We start from the raw sequence: 20149 nt of genomic DNA, 5'->3' as shown, positions 1-20149 counted from the left end.
GCTGGAAGACTGGGCTTGGTTGGGACTAAAACCTGGAGCATCTAAATATGGCATCTCTAGCTAGCAAGGCAGTCTGACTAGTAGGACATATTGCATAGCAGCGTGGGTCTCCCAAAGAGAATGTTCCAAGAAACAAGAAGTAAAGCTGCCAACGTCTTACAGTCTGGTTCTGAAAACTGTCACCAAGTCACTTCTGCCATATGCTCTTGGTCAGAGAAATCACAGATTTGCCCTAGATTAAAGCAGATAGTAGAAGGGGATGTTCCATGGACAAAATGACAAAGAATTTGTAACCGTCTTTGGTTTACCATGGAGCATAAAAAAGAATTAGGGAAAATTGAGGGAGAATGAGAAGGAAAATGTTTGCATATGGGCTCTGATAGAGTGGGTATTGATCAGGCACCTTTGTGCCATACTCCATTCATTCATTCTTCATTCAGTCAGTCAGTCACTCAGTCAGCGGATAGAATGTTGCTGTGTGTTCTCTACGGGTCAGGGTCAATGCAGCATTTCAGAAAATGAATAAAAGACAATCTCTGAAGGAACCCACAGTTTTCTGCTTCCTTGGTTGCTTGGTCTGTGCGAGAACAGAATTATTTCTTCTGTGTTGTAAACTAATGTAGCCTATGTTTTTAGGTCTCACAAATCTTGCTGGCTACATTTTAGGGAAGAAAGCTTCCGTTTATTGTTCTAATTCTTCAGACTTTCCTTTTTGACTCACATGAAGCAAGATACATGGGTGGCTTCCTTTCACTCGTTTAAGGAAATGAGTAGTTTTAACTGTTCCAGATGTTGTGGGGATATCATGGTAAACACAACTTTTTCTTTTAGTTACATCTCAGACTTTAAAAAATATACATTGACATCTGTAAATGAATAATGTATTTCTCATGCAATAAGTTCGAGGATGAAAGTATGTATACTGTGTGAAGTTTTAAAAACATGGTGAATTAAAATAATTCTTTAGACACGGCCTTTGAAAATGAGGGCAATGAATATAAATTATGTTTTGTTCTTCAGTAGAACTATCCTCTGAATTTGAGGAATACAACTTCATAATATAACTACAGTTGTGCCTCTTTCCCTGAGGATTTACATCTGAATTTTCATGGTTATTTCAGGGTAACAGTTGTTTATACTGTTTTTAGATATACAGTATCATGTTTCTTAGCAGGAAGTAATTGTATTATTTTTTTGTCTTAGGATAATAATCCCATTTGGGATATTTTTTCTATTTTATAATATACACCAAATTAAACAGTATTATAGTAGCACTTATAAGCTTTCTCTTAGTTTTACATTTAAATAAGCTTTAGTGAGTTTTTTCTTCTTAACACCAAGCTATCACCATTCTGCAAAGAACTGCTTGTTTCTCAGTTTCTGCCGCTTTCTGTGTTTCTCTTTCTCTTGCCCCACCTCTTTCTTTCCCATAGAAAGTATTTCTGCAAAGGGGTGGGGAAGAGTGCCCCAAATTGTTTCCTTTATTCCAACCATAAGTGCCTTTGAACCAGAACGTAGTATTGATGGTTCGTATTACAGAAATGCCAACCAAGTTCATTAAATACTGATCCCTTGAGGCTGTGGGACTAGGAGCATTTTGCTGCATCATATTGTGCAATTCTCCTGTACAGCACAGTGGGGAGAAACGTCCAGATTTGCTCATGGAGGCTCACATAGTTCACACTGTGTGTGTGTGTGTGTGTGTGTGTGTGTGTGTTGTAGTTAGGAGGAGGAAAGGAGATGGAATGGATGGTTCTAATGTCTTTTTATTTTTATTATGGAATACAGGAAAAAAGGCCTAAAGAAACTTTTTAATTGTGGAAGGTCTCCCCACTCCCATCCAGAGGCAGCCTGCTACTCAGTGTCAAAGATTCTGTTTAAGGCCATACAATAAAGTGCTGGAGTGTTCTCTGATAGTTTTCTGGGGCACTTGCCAAGATGCCTCATTGTTCAGGTGTGGATTATGTCTATCATCTTGGGTTTTCTTTACTCCTTCTCCTCCTCTTCCTTCTTTTTTTTTTTTTTTTTGGTGATTTTTCTGCCTCACTATTTGCACTTAGGCCAGGGGAAACACAGGGAAATGGACTGTCAATAGAGGTGATACTTGGCTCACCTGTTTAGCTGCCTTTTAGAATTTGGTAGAAAACAGGAATAAGGATAGAGGAAATGGTGGTCCTGATGAGGGCTGAAGATTATCTGTAGACTTCCAGTTGTTCATCCTGTCCCGCTGCTGTGCCCTTGGTAGTCAACAACTGTCTGAATAGTCTTTGCTCCCTGGGCAGTTTGTAATGAGCGTGGCTCTCCTCTTGCTTCCCCAAGGGCACGAGCTGTACAGGCTGACTTCTTGGGGGCCTTGCGTTGCAGGCAGCCTTGACCTACCTGCATTCATCACGAGAGAATTTCCAAGAGAGAGGCCCCTTTCCTCTTTCTTCTTTCCTTTTTCTTTCTTTCTTTTACATTTTTTTTTAACATTTATTTAATTTTGAGCGATGAAGTGTGAGCGTGCATGAGTGGGGGAGGGGCAGGCACAGAGACGGAGACACAGAATCTGAAGCAGGCTCCAGGCTCTGAGCTGTCAGCACAGAGCCTAACATGGGACTTGAACCCATGAACTGTGAGTTCATGACTTGAGCTGAAGTCATATGTTCAACTGACGGAACCACCCCAGCGCCCCAGAAATCTTCTAAAGTAGGAGAGTTTCATTAAAAATGGCCCCTTACAGTTTGCCTTGGCTGCTATAGCAACAGTTGAACTTCTTGTATCCGATAACTGATGAATTATCTTGGAATGTTGGCAGGTGCTCCAAGCTAAGGGGTGCCCCAAACAAGCACAGGGGAATCCCAGCCAGGTCTGTGGCACACAGTCATAGTAGGAAAGTGAATGTTACCCTGCTTTCAATGGGCATGTATCACACACATTGTGGAGAGTGAATTTTTGTGACAGATCTTGTCCATGATCATGAGAGTTTTATTTTGCGAAGTTTCCCAAACACGAAGAGGCAGCTTCAAGTTGATGAGCAAAATGGCAACTCTAGAAAAGAAAGCAATCTCAGTTGAAGCTGTGCTTCCCAGTATCTTCCTATTGTTAAAAAATAAATTTGAATTCAGTTTGTGACATTTTTTTTCTTTTTAATGAGAAAAATATAATGTTTTTAATTTATTAAAGATATAATCGACTAGGTTTTTTTTTTCTGATTGAGATGAAAGAAAGCATGCACTAAGTGAGAGAGGCGGGTCCAAAAAAGGAACATACACTGTATGACTCCATTTATATGACATTCTGGACAAAGGCAAAACTATAGGAACAGAGAATGGAAGTGGTTGCCAGGGTTGGGGGTTGGGGGGCTGCCTGCAAAGGGGCAACACCAGGGAATTTTGGAGCTGGTGGCACAGTTCTGTAGCTTGATTGGGGTAGCTATTTCACAACCCCATGGATTTGTCAAAACTCAGAAATGTACACCGCAGGGCCCCTGGGTGGATCAATTGTTAAGCATCTGACTGCAGCTCAGGTCATGATCTCACAGTTCGTGAGTTTGAGTCCCACATCCAGTGATCTCGAGCCCAGCTTTGGGTGAGTTTGTGCCCCGCTTCAGGTGAGCACGAGCCCCGCTTTGGGTAAAACACGAACCCCACTTCTGGTGAGCCCCGCTTCTCTCTCTCTCTCTCTCTCTCTCTTTCTCTGTCCCTTGCTTACTTGCACCCTCCTCTCTCTCTCAAAAATAAATAAATAAAATAAATAAAAAATAAAAAAAGAAGTGCCTACCACAGAGTGAATTTTACTATATATAATTAAAATAATAATAAAGTGAAATCATCATACAAGAAAGACAAAACACATTCATTGTAAAACAATGTTTAAAATACTCAACAACAAGAACATAAGAATCACTCATACTCTTACTTTGAGAGGGTGGCTGTGAAGATGCTGGTGATTTCTCTCCAGTCTTTGTATGTATCTGTGTGTATGCTGTGTGTTTTTAAAACAAAATTGGTAGCATGTCATACTCCCATTTTGTTATCTCTTCTTCTTAATATATCGGGAAGTCATTTATTTATTGTGTATCAGCCATGGAAGTTGTGCCGTGACTTTGGTTGTATGTATTGTAAGCTGCCTGGGATCCTTTCCACAACGGGGCTGGACATAATTTTCAAAATACCATGAACCACACATGCCCTCAATAACTGTAGAATATTCTGTTACAGCTTAAAAATCACAGTAGTTGCTCAGTATCATAAAGGGCATGTTTGCAACTTTACCCGATGAAATGGAAAATTTTGGTAACTGGTAAGAAATTGAGAAACAGGCCTCTCAGTCACTATTTACTCATCGAGAAGAACAATCCCTTGACATGAAAACAGAGTCATGACTTTATCTAAGCAGAGTATTTCTTTTCATGTGTATTATTCTTTTAAATATGAAGCTGGGGGGGCCTTCTGCCTTGAAGATTTTAACCTCAAGGGCTTCCTGTCAGCCCCCTGGAAGATTCTTAAGTGGAGAAGCCTTCGCTCCCCCTTGTCCCTTCTCAGGGCCTGTCTTGTTGAGAAACCATTATTATTCCTAGACGAATTCAGCTGTGCTTTTACCCTTGTCTCTCTCATAATTGGAGCTCCGTGGACGGGAGAATGTAGCTTGTCAAACAAAACTGCTGACTAAGCCTGGCCTCTCGTTGCCAGGGCAACGGGGATGGGGACAGAGGGTTTGGGCGGGAGGCCTCTTTTGGAATTCTTCTGGCTGGTCTCACAGATTTCTGTTAGGCCTGACAGCCACTACGGGGTCTGGCTGGCCAGCTGGCCGGCCTCGAGCAGCCATTCCTGACTGTGGGCCCAGGAGGGACACACCCGGCCCTGAGCAGCGTTGCTCTGAGAGAAGGATCTGAAGTCTGGTTTTTGTCATGTGAAGAATAGCTATGTAGAGAGGTTAAAAAGTGTCATATGATGGCAGGTCGTGAAGCATAAATGGTGGCTGTTTCATAAAGAGTCTTTCCTTCAGAAGGTATAATTTAACTTTTCGAAAAGCATTTCATAGAATTAGGTTTCAGGGTCGACTGTTGTCCAACCAATATGTAAATCTACCTATGATAGCCGAGCTACTTAAGTTCATTCATTCATTTGTTCAACAAACGCTCCAGGTACTGTGCACGGCAGTGAGCACACAGACGTGGTCCCTCCTTTCTAGAGAGCTTCAATTCTAACTCCTGTCAGTGTTTTCGTTTGTCTACAAGTCCCAGCAAACACTCCGTTTTCTAAAATGTCTCGGTGCTCCTATGTTGTTGAGAAATAATATCAATTCTTTTTACAAGGACCCTTTTTAAAAAACGGTATAAACTGAACACATGTTTAAAATAGAGGGTCACCAAGTTTGCACAAAGGAAAAACACAGCTTCATACTTCTGATCTTAATAAGATCACCAGGGTATGAAGAAATAGACCACTTCAAAATCCATTCAGCAGTTGTTGTTTTTTTGTTTTTTTTTTTTTCTTAGTGAAGAGAGAATATCTAAATTGTAATGCTTTCCTTAATATGATTCTAAGGAGCAACAGAGATTATAGAATAACACAAGATAGTTGTATACATACTGAATGGAAAGATCAGCAAACAGGCCATGGTAATCAATGGACTCAACAAATGTTTTCCCCAAAGTGTGAGAGTTTCGACTGTTCTTTCATAGCGGCAGTCTGGCAGCTGAGAATGTATGATGAGGTATTTGAAAAAGGGAGGCTCCAGGAAATGTGACAGTGAATTTCTAGAATCTCTTGGCATAGAGTTAAAAAGAAATTTACATTGGGAAAATTTTTTTTTCCTCTAAAGAAGGTAAATAATTCAGCATTCTCCCTCAAGTCCCTTAGGGTTTTGGCAGAGACAGCAACTCTTCTGTACCAGAGTAACTATTTTAATGTTAGGATTTCAAAATATTGTCTTTATTTTATTTTATTTTTTCATTTGTTTCTACTCACCCCACCCTTTATAATTAAAACAAGCCAGTCTTCCAGTTTTGTAGAATCCCTGGCCACACACACTAGAATCAAACAGAGCGCCCTCAGAAGGGGTTATTGTCATTTGTTTCTCTTTGAAGTACATTCCAGTGAGGGCAGGAGCTGGCTGGCTGCAGGCATGCCCTCATCCAAGGATGGACAGGGCTGCAGGATGCTTTCAACTGCTGTTTACTTTCTCACCTCCTCTGTTGATTTATTCCACAGGCAAGCTGTAGGCCAGTGGGGAGCTGGAAGGGAAGGAGCTTTGAGGTTTGCTTCCCGGGACATCTTCAACTTACAAATCAGCATTTGTCTTTCACATCCCTCACTCTGTTTTACACCCACCCCCTTCCTCAGCTGCTAGGAAAGGAGTTTGTTGTTGTTGTTGTTGTTGTTGTGTGTGTGTGTGCGCGTTTTGTTTTTTTTTTTAACCCACATATAATTATTCGTCTCAGGGACCTGGATGAACAACCACAAACTCTGAAAGAGATTCTCAGGCCCTTATTTTGCAACAGTCTTTCCACCCTCAGCTTGGATAGAGAAAAATAAAGTGGTAGAGAAGGGTAGGGGTGGGGTTACTAAGGGCAGCTTTCCAGATCTTTCTGAAACTGGCCTTTAAAATCTGAACTTACAACTTGATGTGTTGTGAATTCCCAGGACACTAGCTCCACCCATATACGTTGAAAAGGAGCATAAAATATGTCCAGTTCAGGGAGGGAAACTGTGTTCAGGACAGATAAACAAGCTGTTTCATCCAGTCCTCCTCTAAACTGCCTAAAGGAAGGGGGTTGGTATTTCCATTTTTTAGCTGGGAAAATAGACTCAGAGAAATGAAATAACTTGCCTACGTCCCACAGCCAGTAGGTGAAAGAGCTAAAACGTGGAGGTCTCCTGACCTCAACCCTTGGTTTTTCTTTCTCTGCCACACACTGTCAGTGTGGTGGATACAAAAACAGACTCTGGAGATACATCTTGGGAAGGTTGCTTAACTTCTCCAAGCCTCAGTTTTCTCATCTGTAAAATGGAGACAGTTGGGTTGTCCTGAGGATGAAATGCTAAAGTGCCCAGAACAGAGCTCCGCACATAGTAAGTGATATGCAAGAGTTGGCCAACATCTCTGCCTCCTCAAACCTGTAACACTATCAGTAACTTATTCTGTTGACTGCCTCAGTGGGCCAGGTTCTTTATAAATGTGCTTTTAAATCTTTTTAACAGCCCTGCAAGATGACTCTTTTATAAGCAGTCTTTTTTTCCCCCCAGATGAATAAACTGTCAAGAAAGATTAAGAATTTAGCCCAAGATGTTATAGGTAGGGAGTAGCCAAGCTGGGATTTGAACTGCAGTCTTTCCAATTCCAGGGACCCTTTCTCTCTTGTGCCAAGCTCTGGACATGTCTGATAGTCATCAACTGCTTGAGAATTCCAGTGGCTAGTAGCCCAGAGAATTGAGAAGAGCCAATCCCACCACTCAACAAGACTATTAGCTGGAAAGCCCTTCATCAGATCTGCATCAAATCTGTGGTGGAAGGAATCTTCCTTCTTCTCACGTGATAGTCCATGATAGTTTGAGAGCCTTGCTTCTTCGTAAGTCATGAGAGCCAGACCCCTTCCAGCCTGAGTTTTCTCCTCCGGTCACTCTTTGCAAAGTATAGAACAGAGACCTGGATGTAGCCTTGCATGTGGAGGTTGACTGGAGGTAGGAAGGTCTTTTGGAATATCTAGAGAAGCAGTGCTGATCTGCTACTTGAAATGGAAAGGAGGTTTGGAGTATGGAGATATCAAGGAGATAGAACCCACAAGGCTTGGCCCTTGTCCACCTCTTTCTCCCTCTCTAGAATCCTTTGCGAGGTAGGGCACTGGCCTGTGCTCATTGTTGTATCCCTGCTGCCAAGAACAGTACCTGGGCACCTGGTAGCTTCTGTTGTATTTTTTAAAAAAAAATAAATACAGGTACAAATGAATGAATTTCTATGGGGGCTGAGGGAGTTGGTGGACTTGGATTTTGAGCTGGGATAGGTGGTGTTAGCTTTAGGTGAAGGCTTAAAGTCAGCCAGGAAGTGCTGCTTTGGGGCCAGATGAGGAGTGCATTGTGAGATGTGGGGTTTCAGATCCCAGCTGGATACGTGTATTCAGAAGTCCAGGGCCAGGAGAGGGGAAGCTGGTGGCTTGCTGTGCTTCTGGTGGTCAGGGAAGGCATTCTGGAAAAGATGGAACAACAGAACCTCAAAGGGTGGGGGAGATAGAACTAAGTGAAGAGGGACCCGAAGTACGAGGAGTCTAGGAAATGGAAGACTTGTCCGAGAGGACAGGGTGGGGGTACCTGGGAAGGCATCTGTGCATATACCTACTGGACTGGAGTGGAAATGGGAGGTGAGAATGAGACCAAGAAGCTCAGATGTGCCTCCAGCCTAGCCTTTGTTCTCCTGCCTGGACTAGGGGGAGCTGGGGCCTCAGCTCAGGCTAAAGCAGCTGCCACACCCACTCTCTGAGTTGGTGGCCTGAGTCTAGGCCTAGACCAACCTTGGCTGACTGAGCCTCTGTTTCCACATCCGTTTGCTTACTCCGCTGCCACCACTTCTGTCTGTGGTTTAGCTATTTTACCTTTGTCAGTCTTGACTGCTGCTTCTTGGTCAAACCAAAGTCAGGCACGTAGGACAGCAGATGTCATGTGACAGCCAAAATCATACTGAGTCTGGGATTTAATTTTATACCTAATTTTTTTTTTTTTTTAAATAAATCCTCCCTTGTTTGGATGTGGACCTCTTAGTGATGTTAGTCCTTTTATTTACAAACTTTGGGGTTTGTACTGCTCTTTTTTCCTCCTTTAATTCATGAGCAGAAATAGGAAAATATTTTCATTCAAAAAAAAGGTAGACTTTTAAAAATTCTAAATATGGAACTTACATAATTAAGTGAAGTGAAACTTCTCGCTATTCTCCGTGTATATTAAAAACTATTTATGTTATATAAAGAAGTTTACAGACCTCTCTTTATTTAAAAGAGGGAGGGAGGGAGGGAAGGAGGAAGGAAGGAAGGAAGGAAGGAAGGAAGGAAGGAAGGAAGGAAGGAAGGAAAGAAAATTGTTTTCTTAGCTTTGCTGACTCATCATGATGAATTTCACTCGGGTTTAATCCTTCCAAGGTGAAAGTTGACTGGGAAGAAATGTCAAACCACTCAGTGTGGATCAGTTCCACACAATACTGTGGTTTCTGAGATTGTTTTTATTTTTGCTTTTGTTTTCTGGGATTGGATACAGAACATGAGGTAATAATAATATTACTTAGTTAACATTTATTAAATGATCTTGTGTGGGTAGAAGCTGTCATTATCCTCTCTTTCCAAATGAGGAACAGAGAGGTTAACTGGCTGGGAGACGGCAGAGCCAAGGTTCACATCCAAGCACCTGGCCTCAGAATTCCTGCTTCTGACCACTCTGCCCTCCAGCTTATCTTCTGTCTTAGGAGCAGGAAAGAGAGCAGTGGGATCATCACACAAGGATGGAGTTTGTGCCTGGCTAGTTGAGAGATGTATACATAGGGCGTTATTTCACTCATATTTGTGATAGAAGATGAGAATTGAATGTTCTTAGTGTATTTTTTCTTCTATTACTAATCACAATTTAAAATATTCCCATTTGAAGTCTAGTAATATTTTTCATTTATTCATTGAACTTATTGAGTACCTTATTGAACTTATTGAGTATTCATTAAATACTTATTGAGTACCTACTATAGGCCTAGACTGTTCCAGGCAGTGAGGATATAGTTGTGAACATGACAAATTAGATACCTTCTCTCATGGAGTTTTCTAACATTCTAATGGGAAAGACAGAGAAATAGTTAAGTTGTGGGGCACCTGTGTGTCTTAGTCAGTTGAGCATCCGACTTTGGCTCAGGTCAGAATCTCATGTTTCTTGAGTTCAAGCCTCGAGTTGGGCTCTGTGCTGACAGCTCAGAGCGTGGAGCCTGCTTCAGATTCTGTGTCTCCCTCTCTCTCTGCCCTTCCCCTGCTCATGCTCTGTCTCTCAAAATAAATAAATGTAGAAAAAACATTTAAAAAAAAAGAAATACTTAAGTTGCTATGAAGAAACTTTCATGCAGTCTCTGAAGAGGTAGCATTTGTAGGAGGCAGATAGTAGGTGACATATGAACTTTGGGAAGATCCGAGGAGCACGTTCCAAGTAGAGGGAACACATGGTACAGATGATGGCAGTGGGAGGAGCACTGGGAAGGGAGTGAGTGAGGGGAGCATGTCAGAGACACAGGAGGAGAAGCAGACAGGGCTGGCACATTGGGCTTTGTGGGGCACCATCCAGAAGGGTGTAGAGCAGGGGCCCAACATGATCTTATTTGACTGCTGTGTGGAATGACTTGTAATCCAAGAATAATCTTGGAAAGAGTATTGCCCCCTATAATAACTTTCTAACTCAGTCAAGTATGATTGATGTCTCAAAGTTATTATTCAGGTACATTCAACACACTTTCTGTACTCTTTCTCATTTGTCAGTCATTTGAAGGTGGAAAATGATAATGTGAGCCCCCTACAGACAGAACATAGCATTGCCTCTTTTGATGACGTGGGGTCAAGCCTTCAAAATAGTTGGGGAAATGACGATGCTGAGGAATGGAACTTCAATTATCTTTAATTTAAAATAGGGGGAACAGATGTGAATTGGCAGATGGCACAGTGAAACGTTTTCCCCAATATAGTATAGGTTATTTCAACTTTGGTTATTATAGTCTTTTTGAATTTTATTTATGTATTTAATCACACTCAAGCGGTCTTGTAAAAATTTATATTGTATCTATTTTTAATATGCCAGCAATAATTTAAATGAAGAGAAAAGTTTAATTTATATATTTTATAGCTAGTTTTTGATAGTTTTTCTTTTAATTTAAACATTTTACTTTCATGTCATTATAGAAGACAAATAGTTCATATGTATTACGTACGTGTATATTTTTTATCCAGTAAAGTTCCACAAAAAATTCTTATTGTATTTAAATTCAGACCACATTGGTATTGGAAATTCAACCAGTATTCTTAAGACACATGGTGAGAGGGGCGCCTGGGTGGCTCAGTCGGTTAAGCTTCCGACTCTTGATTTTGCCTCAGGTCGTGATCTCACGGTTTGTGAGTTCGAGCCCTGCATTGGGCTCCGCACTGAGCGTGCCCAGCCTGCTTAGGATTCTCTCTTTCTCTCTCTCTCTGCCCTTCCCACGAACTATCTCTTCTCCCAAAATAAATAGATAAAATTAAACAAAAGATGTATGGTGAAAAAATTTTGTCAGATATAAGGAAATGCAGCAGTCTCTTCAACTTGTATGTTCAAAAGCATACCATTTAAGGGTAAACCCCACATTTATTTAGAATGGTTAGAAAATAGAATGTGCTAGTTAAAGTTGATTTTTTTATGTCATGAAGTTTATTGACCACAGGATCTCTGCATTCACAGTTTATAAAACACTAGAGGGGTGCCTGGGTAACTTAGTCAGTTAAACGTCTGACTTCGGCTCAGGTCATGATCTCACAGTTTGTGAGTTCAAGCCCTGAGTTGGGCTCTCTGCCGTCAGTGCAAAGCCAGCTTCAGATCTTCTGTCTCCCTCTCTGTCTGCACCTCCCCCATTCTCTCTCCCTCTCTCAAAAATAAACACACGTTAAAAAGAAAAGTTAAAAAAATTAAAAAATCAAAGAAGTAGAAATCTTATCATTGACTAGATGTTTTCAGACTGGTTTGTGTGTATGAGTGTGCATGGTGGACTCTGGTCTTCTCACACCAGTTTCAGGTTCAGGTTCTCTATGAGGTCCTCGGTAAGCTTTGGTTGGAGAATAAGTTTTCTAACGCACATTTCCTACAATGTAAAAACAACTATCAGAAAACAACTTAATTTTTCTAGATCTATTCAGAAAGTACTTCCAAGATTGGAATTATGAACTAAAATCAACCTTAAAAAAAAAAAAAAAGTCCATTTGGGGCACCTGGGTGGCTCAGTTGGTTAAGCGTCCAACTTCAGCTCAGGTGATGATCTTGCAGTTTGTGGGTTCAATCCCCACGTTGGGCTCAGTCTTAACAGCTCAGAGCCCGGAGCCTGCTTTGGATTCTGTGTCTCCCTCTACCTGCCTCTCCCCCATTTGCACTCTTGTGTTTCTCTCAAAAATAAATAAACATTAAAAAAAACTTTTTTTAACTTCCTTTTTTTTTTTTTTTTTTTTTTTTTGGATTCCTGGAGAAAATTTGTTAAGTATTCTGGTTATTTGCAACCAGAACAGAAGTGAGCCAGAGGCCCTTTCTAGCCAGGGTGTTTATTTCAATACAAATTAACAATGCAGTTTCTTATCAATCAGGTGTCTCATGTTTTATAAGAGTCACGCTACCATAACTCCCCGTAACAGTACAATGAACTCTAGTAACCGAAAGCTTTTATTGCCGATGACTTCACTAGACTTGTCTAGACAGCAGTTACTCTCTAAAATCATAGCATGTTAGGGCTGGAAGAGATCTAACAAAGATACCGTAATTTAGATGGCCTAAATATTCTGTTTGCCATTGTAGCCATGGTTTTGGGGTTTGAGAGATGGTAAGACCAATGACTTCAGGCTGGAAAGTGGGAAACTGATAGGCATAAATATAGGAAGGGCCGAACTTTGGTTTTGGATGCGAGTATAAACATATAAAAGTATTCTTCTCTGGAAAAGAGCAGCAAATTTGAAAGGAATTTGATGTCTGCTCATGGTTGTCAAAGTGAGAGAGACTCCCTGGAGGTTTTACCCGGAGAAAGTAATTGCAGTCAAATTCATAACCTTTTGGATTGACTTCTTTTGGCAAAGTAATGCCAGCTTAAGAAAAAAATAATTCTAGCATTCTAATTTTTGGTAATGAAATCCATATGCTATCAGTTTGTTGTTAGTGAGATTGGGTTTGGCTCTGCATGGTTCCGCAACCTTCAGTCATTTTAATCAGGTCAACAGAATGATTAGTCAAATAGAAACACTGACCGACTAACAAACTTTTTAACTGGTTGTTTTGCTCTCCTGGTTGATGCAGATACGATTTGATGTAGAGCCTGACTCTGTGGCAAAGACCAGAATGTACCTGCTAGATCAAAGGAGTTCAGTTGCTTTGATTGACTTAGATTTGGTCTGAGCATCTGGCATAAAAATAGCCTTGTCTCTGAGAAAGTGTCTCGACGCCTTTATATGATTTGAGTATTTAAATAATTGGATGGGTGGGACAGTTGTTACAGAAGTGTCCTGAGGTAGATAGTCGCGGACCTTCTCATTAACTTTGTAGATGTCAGAAAGTGACTTATGCCAGTAAGACTTTCTCCAGAGAAAGAACAGTAATGATTTCCTGATGATTTTGACTGATTGGGAACAAACATTAAGTGCTTTGTGTTTGCGGAAGGTTTTCATGTGAAACATACTTTGCTCCAATTCTCGTGAAAATGAGTGAATAACTTGCCTCTCCCTCTGACTGTCCTATTTCTGTAGGAAGCCGCCCTCTGTAGACAGCTCCCCATGGAAGCCGAGACTCTAGTCACTGTTCAGCCTGCTGTCAACCCGCCAGCCATGACCCCAGACATGAGATCCATCACTAATAATAGCTCAGATCCTTTCCTCAATGGGTAAGTTAGCATTTTGGAGTAACTTCTTTTTGCTTTCTTTATTATGTGGTCTTAATGTATAATGGGTCTTTGTTTATGTTGGGGAAAGGTGGGGAGCTTGAAGTGTGGGGTGGGGATAGAGGGAAGCCCTCCATTTCCTGATGTTGGTAATTGTACTATGGTTATGTAAGATGTCCTTGGGGAAGCTGGGTGAATGGTGCACAGGAACTCTGTACTCTTTTTACAGTAAAAAAATTTAATTAAAACAAAGAGATGATGTTTTTAAAATATGAAGCATGTGAGCAGAAAGAAAAGATAATTTGGCCAGAAACATGTTCATGAGTAGAAGTAGTCAAACCTTAATTGTACCTTTTTCAACCCAAGTAAAGGGCAGTTCTCTATTTCCTGTGTCTTTTCTGCTCTTGCAGAGGCTTGTAGCAAACAAACAAATACAATTCTGAAAGTTTTTAAAAATAGAAAGAGAGGTGAAAACAAACAGTAAGTGAAATAATGAAGAAAAGGAATTTTTAAATTGTTTAAATTTTTAAATTGTTTAAATTGTTGACTTGAAATATTGCAAATGTGCAGAATAATATAAATAACAGGATTTACCCATGTATACAACACTCATATTTGCCATACTGCCATAGATCTTTTTTTTTTAAGTATTATAGTTAATATTTAAACCCATCCCCACCGCCACTGAAATCTGTCTCTTTCTCTTCTTCCCTCCCTAGTGGTAGCCACTATTCAGAAATTGGTGTATCCATCACACATATTTTTATACTTCCTTTTGGTTGTTAATGTATGCATTCATAAGTAATATTGAACATTGTTTTCTTTTTTAAGAAATTTACATAAATGCCATCATACTCTATTTGCAGAACATGGTTCAACTTATTATTTTGAGATAGAAAGGAAATCAGTGTCAATTTACCATGAAAGGCCACTTTTATTTGCCTACAGTCTTTTAATTTCACTGACATTGGTGTGCATGCTTTAAAATTAATGGGAGGTGCAAAGTCTGCCTCCCTTCATTACCTGGAAAGCGGGACAGAATGGCAGAACTGCACCAGTTTAGGGTTTTTGTGACCTGTGGTTTTATTTTGGAATTTCTTGGCGTGGGCTTGCATTGAAGTTTCTCCCATATTTTGCTCCCCAGGGGGCCCTATCATTCGAGGGAGCAGAGCACCGACAGTGGCCTTGGGTTAGGGTGCTACAGTGTCCCGACGACCCCAGAGGACTTCCTCAGCAACGTGGACGAGATGGACACAGGTGAGAGCAAAGCCTGCGGGTACTTGCAGTGTGTTTGCACGCTTGCATCGCCCCCTTGGTCCTCTCTGTTCTGCATCCCAGCAGAAACACGTCATCTCAACAATAACATAAAGTGACAACTGAAAAGCCACCCAAACCTCAGGCACTATTAATAAATTCTAGTCCTTTCTTCCACAGTTTATACAAATGCAGTTTTATATATGGCACGGAATTTTAAATTCCTCTTTCTTCCTTCCCTTCCCGCCCTTCTTCCTTCTCTCCCTTTCCTCCTTTCTTTCCTTTCTTTTTTTTTAAAAATGTTTATTTAGTTTTGAGAGAGCGAACACAAGCTAACAGCAGCGAGCTGGATGAGGGGCTCTGAAACTCATGAACCATGAGATCATGACTTGAGCTAAAGTTGGACGCTCAACCAACTGAACCACCCAAGACCCTCTTTTCTTCCTTCCTTCCTTCCTTCCTTCCTTCCTTCCTTCCTTCCTTCCTTCCTTCCTTCTTTCCTTCCCTCCCCTCCCCTCCCCTCCCCTCCCCTCCCTTCCCTCCCTCCCTTTCATTCTTCCTCTCCTCCCCTCTTTCTTTCTTCCTTTCCTCCTTCCGCCCCCCTTCCTTCCTTGCTTCCTTCATATAGCCTCACAATTGCATTAATGCCACACTGTCTACTCTGCCATTCTTCCACAGTGGAATATTTATGCCCTTCTAGCTTGCAGTTGTAATATATGGGCCACTATTTCTCTTGTGAAGTCGGACTTCATATCTTTTCATGTCATTTGCTGCATTTGGAGAGCAATTGGTAGTGGGCATTTGGAAAGTTAAGCAACTCAGAAGATTCTAAACTGTCAGCTCCAAGTCCCAACATGGTAACATCCCTCAGCAATTAAAAAGAAGAGTCAGGGGCTCATGGGTGGTTCAGTCAGTTAAGTGTCCGACTTCGGCTCAGGTCATGATCTCCCATCTAGTGAGTTAGAGCCCCGCATCAGGCTCTGTGCTGACAGCTCAGAGCCTGGAGCCTGCTTCGGATTCTTTCTCTTTCTGCTCCTACTCCACTCATGCTCTTTCCCTTTCTCTCTCTCTCAAAAATAAATACACATTAAAAAAAACAACAATAAAAAAAGAAGTCGGTCTCTCTCTAAAATTTTAAGAAAAAAATAAAGGGAGCACTTGGCTGACTCAGTTGGTTGGGCATTTGATGATTTGATGTTCGACTCTTTTTTTGGGGGGGGGGCGCCTCCTACTCTTGATTTCAATGCAGGTCATGATCCCAAGGTCATGAGATTGAACCCCGTGTTGGACTCTATGCTAAGTGAAGGGCCTGCTTAGGATTCTCTCTCTCTCTCTCTCTCTCTCTCTGTCTCTGTCTCTGTCTCTCTCTCTCTTCCCCCACCCCATCCCTCTTCCCTGCTTGCGTCCTCTCTCTCTTTCTCTAAAATTAAAAAAAAAAAAAAATTATATATATATAAAAGAAGAGTCAGGGTAACTTTGACCTAGTGACCTAGTCCCCAATCTGCCCCACCTTTAGGCCAGGCCCCAGCTGGCTTCTGGTCACGTCTCCTCTTCTTCTCCAGGAGTGAGGCCTTCACTTGCAAAAGCCAAATCTGGTCTTATTAGCCAAATCTAGATTAAATCATAAAGTGCTCAACTCCCAGAAGATAGTCTAGAACCAAAAATAAATGACGGCTGAGGGGTCCACCGTTGGCAATTATTCATTCAAATTTCCCCTCCATCATCACTGAGGATAGTAAATGAATTGTCCGTGATGAAAAGACCTCCTCTCCCCAGTGCCATCATCCACAGTGCCTGTATCTGTTACACTGTGCTCTTAGATGACTGCTCTCTGTGCTCTGAAGCTAAACTACTGGTCAGACAAGAGTCAGACTCAGCTGGGCACCTTACGAGTGAAGTGGGTTGGATGGACCAGCTGCTTTGGGGTCTCCCTGCACCTCATCATTGACGTGTTTGGACGATTGCACAGACCTTCTTGTGAGGAGTCATACAAGAATAGTTTGAAGTGTTTGTTTTGTTGTTCTTCGATTTATTACTTAGGTTTTCTCCCTCCCTCCTGCTTCCCTCCCTTACTTTCTTCATCTCTCTATTTTTTAGTGTGAGATTTATTGTGTCCTCTTTGGAACAGCCTTATGAAGTAGCTCCTTCCTACATTTAATAATTGTTTGCTTTCATCTTTTAAACACTGGGAAGCCAGTAAAGATAAAAACCAAAAGTTAAATAAGAAAAGACTCAGGAGCTCTAAATCTAAACCTGACATTTAAAAAAAAAAAAAAAAAAAAGAAAAGAAAGAAAGATGGGTTCATTCTATGGCTTCTAAAAATGACCTCAAGTAGGTAAGTAGGGAATGTTTTGAAGCCAAAATATGGAATTACGTGATATAATGAAAAGAATATAGTCTTTGTAGATAGGCAACGCAAGGTGAATCTTTGTTTCTCTACTTCTCGGTAGTGACTTTGGGAAAGTGATAGAACCTGCCAGGGCTTTGGATTTCTCGCCTATAAGTGGGAGTAATGTGCTTACTTCATGGAATTGTGGGGAGTCGTGAGATCACAGAGCTTGGCCCAAAGTTCTCTTCTCCCCTTCTGAGAGGCTGAAGTAAGGACAAATTGAACGTGATAAAGCTAGGCTTCCAAGTTATCCTGGTTAAGTGAGCGTCAGCCTGGGGAATTTAGGGTCATGTCTGTGAAGGCTTTCAAGGAAGTAGGCATAAACCTGGAGGACCAGCTGGCGGTGGGCACAGCTCAAGTGTGGCTAGAAAATGTCTGTTAGATTCACTGACCACATGATGAATGGAAACAAGCCAGCTGAGCACTCCCTTTGCAAATCACACATGCAACCCATAACTGGATGCGGTGGGGAATAGAGTAAAGGGAACAATGAGAGCAAAAGCTGGGAAGTCATCCACTCTTCCAGAATATTCATACGTGTTTTTTTAAACACGTAGTCACGGTTCATATTTAATTCTGGAAAAATATTTGTTATGCTCATTAATAAATGTTCCAACTAATTTCACTAAAGAAAAATTCTTCTAGTAGTTTCTAATGCCACAAGCTTACTAGGAAATTACTTCTAAAAATTGATAATACAAATCATCGATGTTTTAACTACTTTAAAAAAGAGGGATATCTGTTTCTTTTACACTTAATAACCTGAAAATGAGTCTATGAAAATATTTTTAAAAAATACAGTAACACTGCTCAGTTTCGTTAGGTCCCTTGTTTTTTGTTTTTCTTAGAAAGAATGTACAACTCTTATTGCTCACAAAAGAAAAGAAGAAATAGTGCTCCCTTCAGTTTAGTAGCAACATAAACATCTACCCCCGTCTCTCTCAGAGCGCTTAGAGAGAGAAGGAACCGGAAGAACATATCTTTTTAAGAATTGCCTGTTTTTTTTGTCTCTCCCACTTTTTAAATGTATAAAACAGCAAGGGCCAAAAATATCCCTCCAAGATTGCAAAGTTGGTCCAAAGAGAGTGATTTTAAAATTGTTAACCTTAGTGAAGGTTCTTATAACTAGTCTCCTCATGCTTTCCATGTCTGAGAAGAAAGGATAACAGAAATTCTTTAAAATAGATTGTGTTTGGCTAAAACTAAAATGTATTATGATGACAACATTTTCATGGGAAATCAATAGAGATGAATGGTTTTAACTGGAGATGAGGAAAAACGACACCCAGCATTTTAGATCAGATAGTTTTTCAGGGTAGATCATTTTTGTAAGCCTCGTTTCCATCTGTTACATTCCAGTGGGTAGTAAAAGTTATTTTGGGTTTTCTGTTCTATTTTGATACTGTTTTTCAATATCAGTAACACTATATTGAGGGCATGTCAAACGTGATTTAATTTTTCAAATTACTGCCTTTTGCAAAGAAAATCCTCTAAAATATTGCCAAGAGTCACTGATACTGTATGAGTTATAGAAGAGCCATTAAGCTTTACTATCACCAAAATGCAAGTTTGATTATGTTTCCCTCATCACTCAGAAAGATGTGATTTTTCTCCTTGGTAAATGCATATGGTTAGAATGAATTTTCTCTGGTTTTGCTCAGAATAGTGAAATTTCTGTGAACCCTTTCCAGAAAGGCTAATGTACTTACAAGACACAAAAGCTAATCTAACAAGTTTCTTACAAATGCTTCTGGGGTGGAAGCTGGCCTTAGTTAGCGATGCCCCTCAGTCTCTGAGGTCTATTTTATTCCTTCAGAATTGATCAGGGCTATTTGAATTAATCAGTTGTTCTGATATTGTGTAAGCAACAGTGACGGAGTTCCCAGGTTTTTCTTTCTCAGCATAATCAGTAGTTATTGTATGTGGGTATTTGTATAAGTTTGTATATATGAGTGATTCCTGGAACCGGACATTATATGGTGCTTTATTCCATTGTGGGAAGAAGATACCTACAGCCCCAATTTCACATGGATACACTGAGATTCAGACAAATTAAGTGTGTCTAAGGTCACACAGCTAAAAAGCTCAGTCCACTGTCACCAAGGTCAGTACATTTTCTCCTAGAGTATTATTCATAAAGAACATGTGTCGTTCGTGTCATATCCCAGGCATCTCATTTTTCTAGAACAACATTTTCTCAATTGTGTTCTGTGGACTCCAATTCCATTAGGATATAAATTCTGCCACAATAGGATTGGATGATTAAATGGGTTTATTAGGTAATAGTGGCCTAAACAAAATAAAACCAGTTTCTTTACAACAAGACTTCTCAGAACCTTAATATGCTCACGTGCAGTGTGACTCACATGCATTGTGAGAAAAGTAGATAGTTGTGGGGTGCCAGGTGTGTGTGTATGTGGAGGATGGGTGATCCGCAGGACTTACTTTATTATTTTTTTATACAACATATTTTAAGAGACAATGGTAAGGTATGCAATAGACTGAGAAAAATACAAGTAATACATGCAGATCATGTCAACCAAACAAATTCCTCAAAATACTGTTATCAACCTTGTGCTTGCTTATATCATGGAACGTAGATCTTCTTGACAAACATTTTTTAAATATGCAAGCAAAGAGAATTGTAAGCTACTATGTAACCAGCAGGAGACAGAGAAAAAGGGTAAGAGAGAATTTATGAAGACAAGAAAACTCAGGACATATAATAATACAAGACAAAATCTAAATGGATATTAGACAGTGATGAAAGATATTATTATTGGGGCACCTGGGTGGCTCAGCTGGTCAAGCATCTGAGTTCAGCTCAGGTCATGACCTGGTGGGTCATGAGTTCGAGCCCCACGTCAGGCTCCATGTTGACAGCTCAGAGCCCGGAGCCTGCTTTGGACTCT

The 20149-nt window shown here is 40.7% G+C and overlaps 1 protein-coding gene across 1 annotated transcript in view; it reads left to right on the top strand.

The window, feature by feature from the left end:
* Window positions 1-20149, top strand: part of WWTR1 (WW domain containing transcription regulator 1) — a 135145-nt gene that overhangs the window by 110497 nt on the left and 4499 nt on the right. Inside the window, exons 5-6 of the mRNA XM_025913122.2 lie at window positions 13463-13596; window positions 14738-14850. Of these exons, the coding sequence (XP_025768907.1) occupies window positions 13463-13596; window positions 14738-14850 (247 nt within the window). The remainder of the gene's footprint in view (window positions 1-13462; window positions 13597-14737; window positions 14851-20149) is intronic.

This window comes from Puma concolor, chromosome C2 (genome assembly GCF_028749965.1).
Source record: "Puma concolor isolate L17-30 chromosome C2, mPumCon1.1.hap2, whole genome shotgun sequence".
Classification (NCBI taxonomy): domain Eukaryota; kingdom Metazoa; phylum Chordata; class Mammalia; order Carnivora; family Felidae; genus Puma; species Puma concolor.
This window is presented reverse-complemented; position numbering and strand designations above follow the sequence as displayed.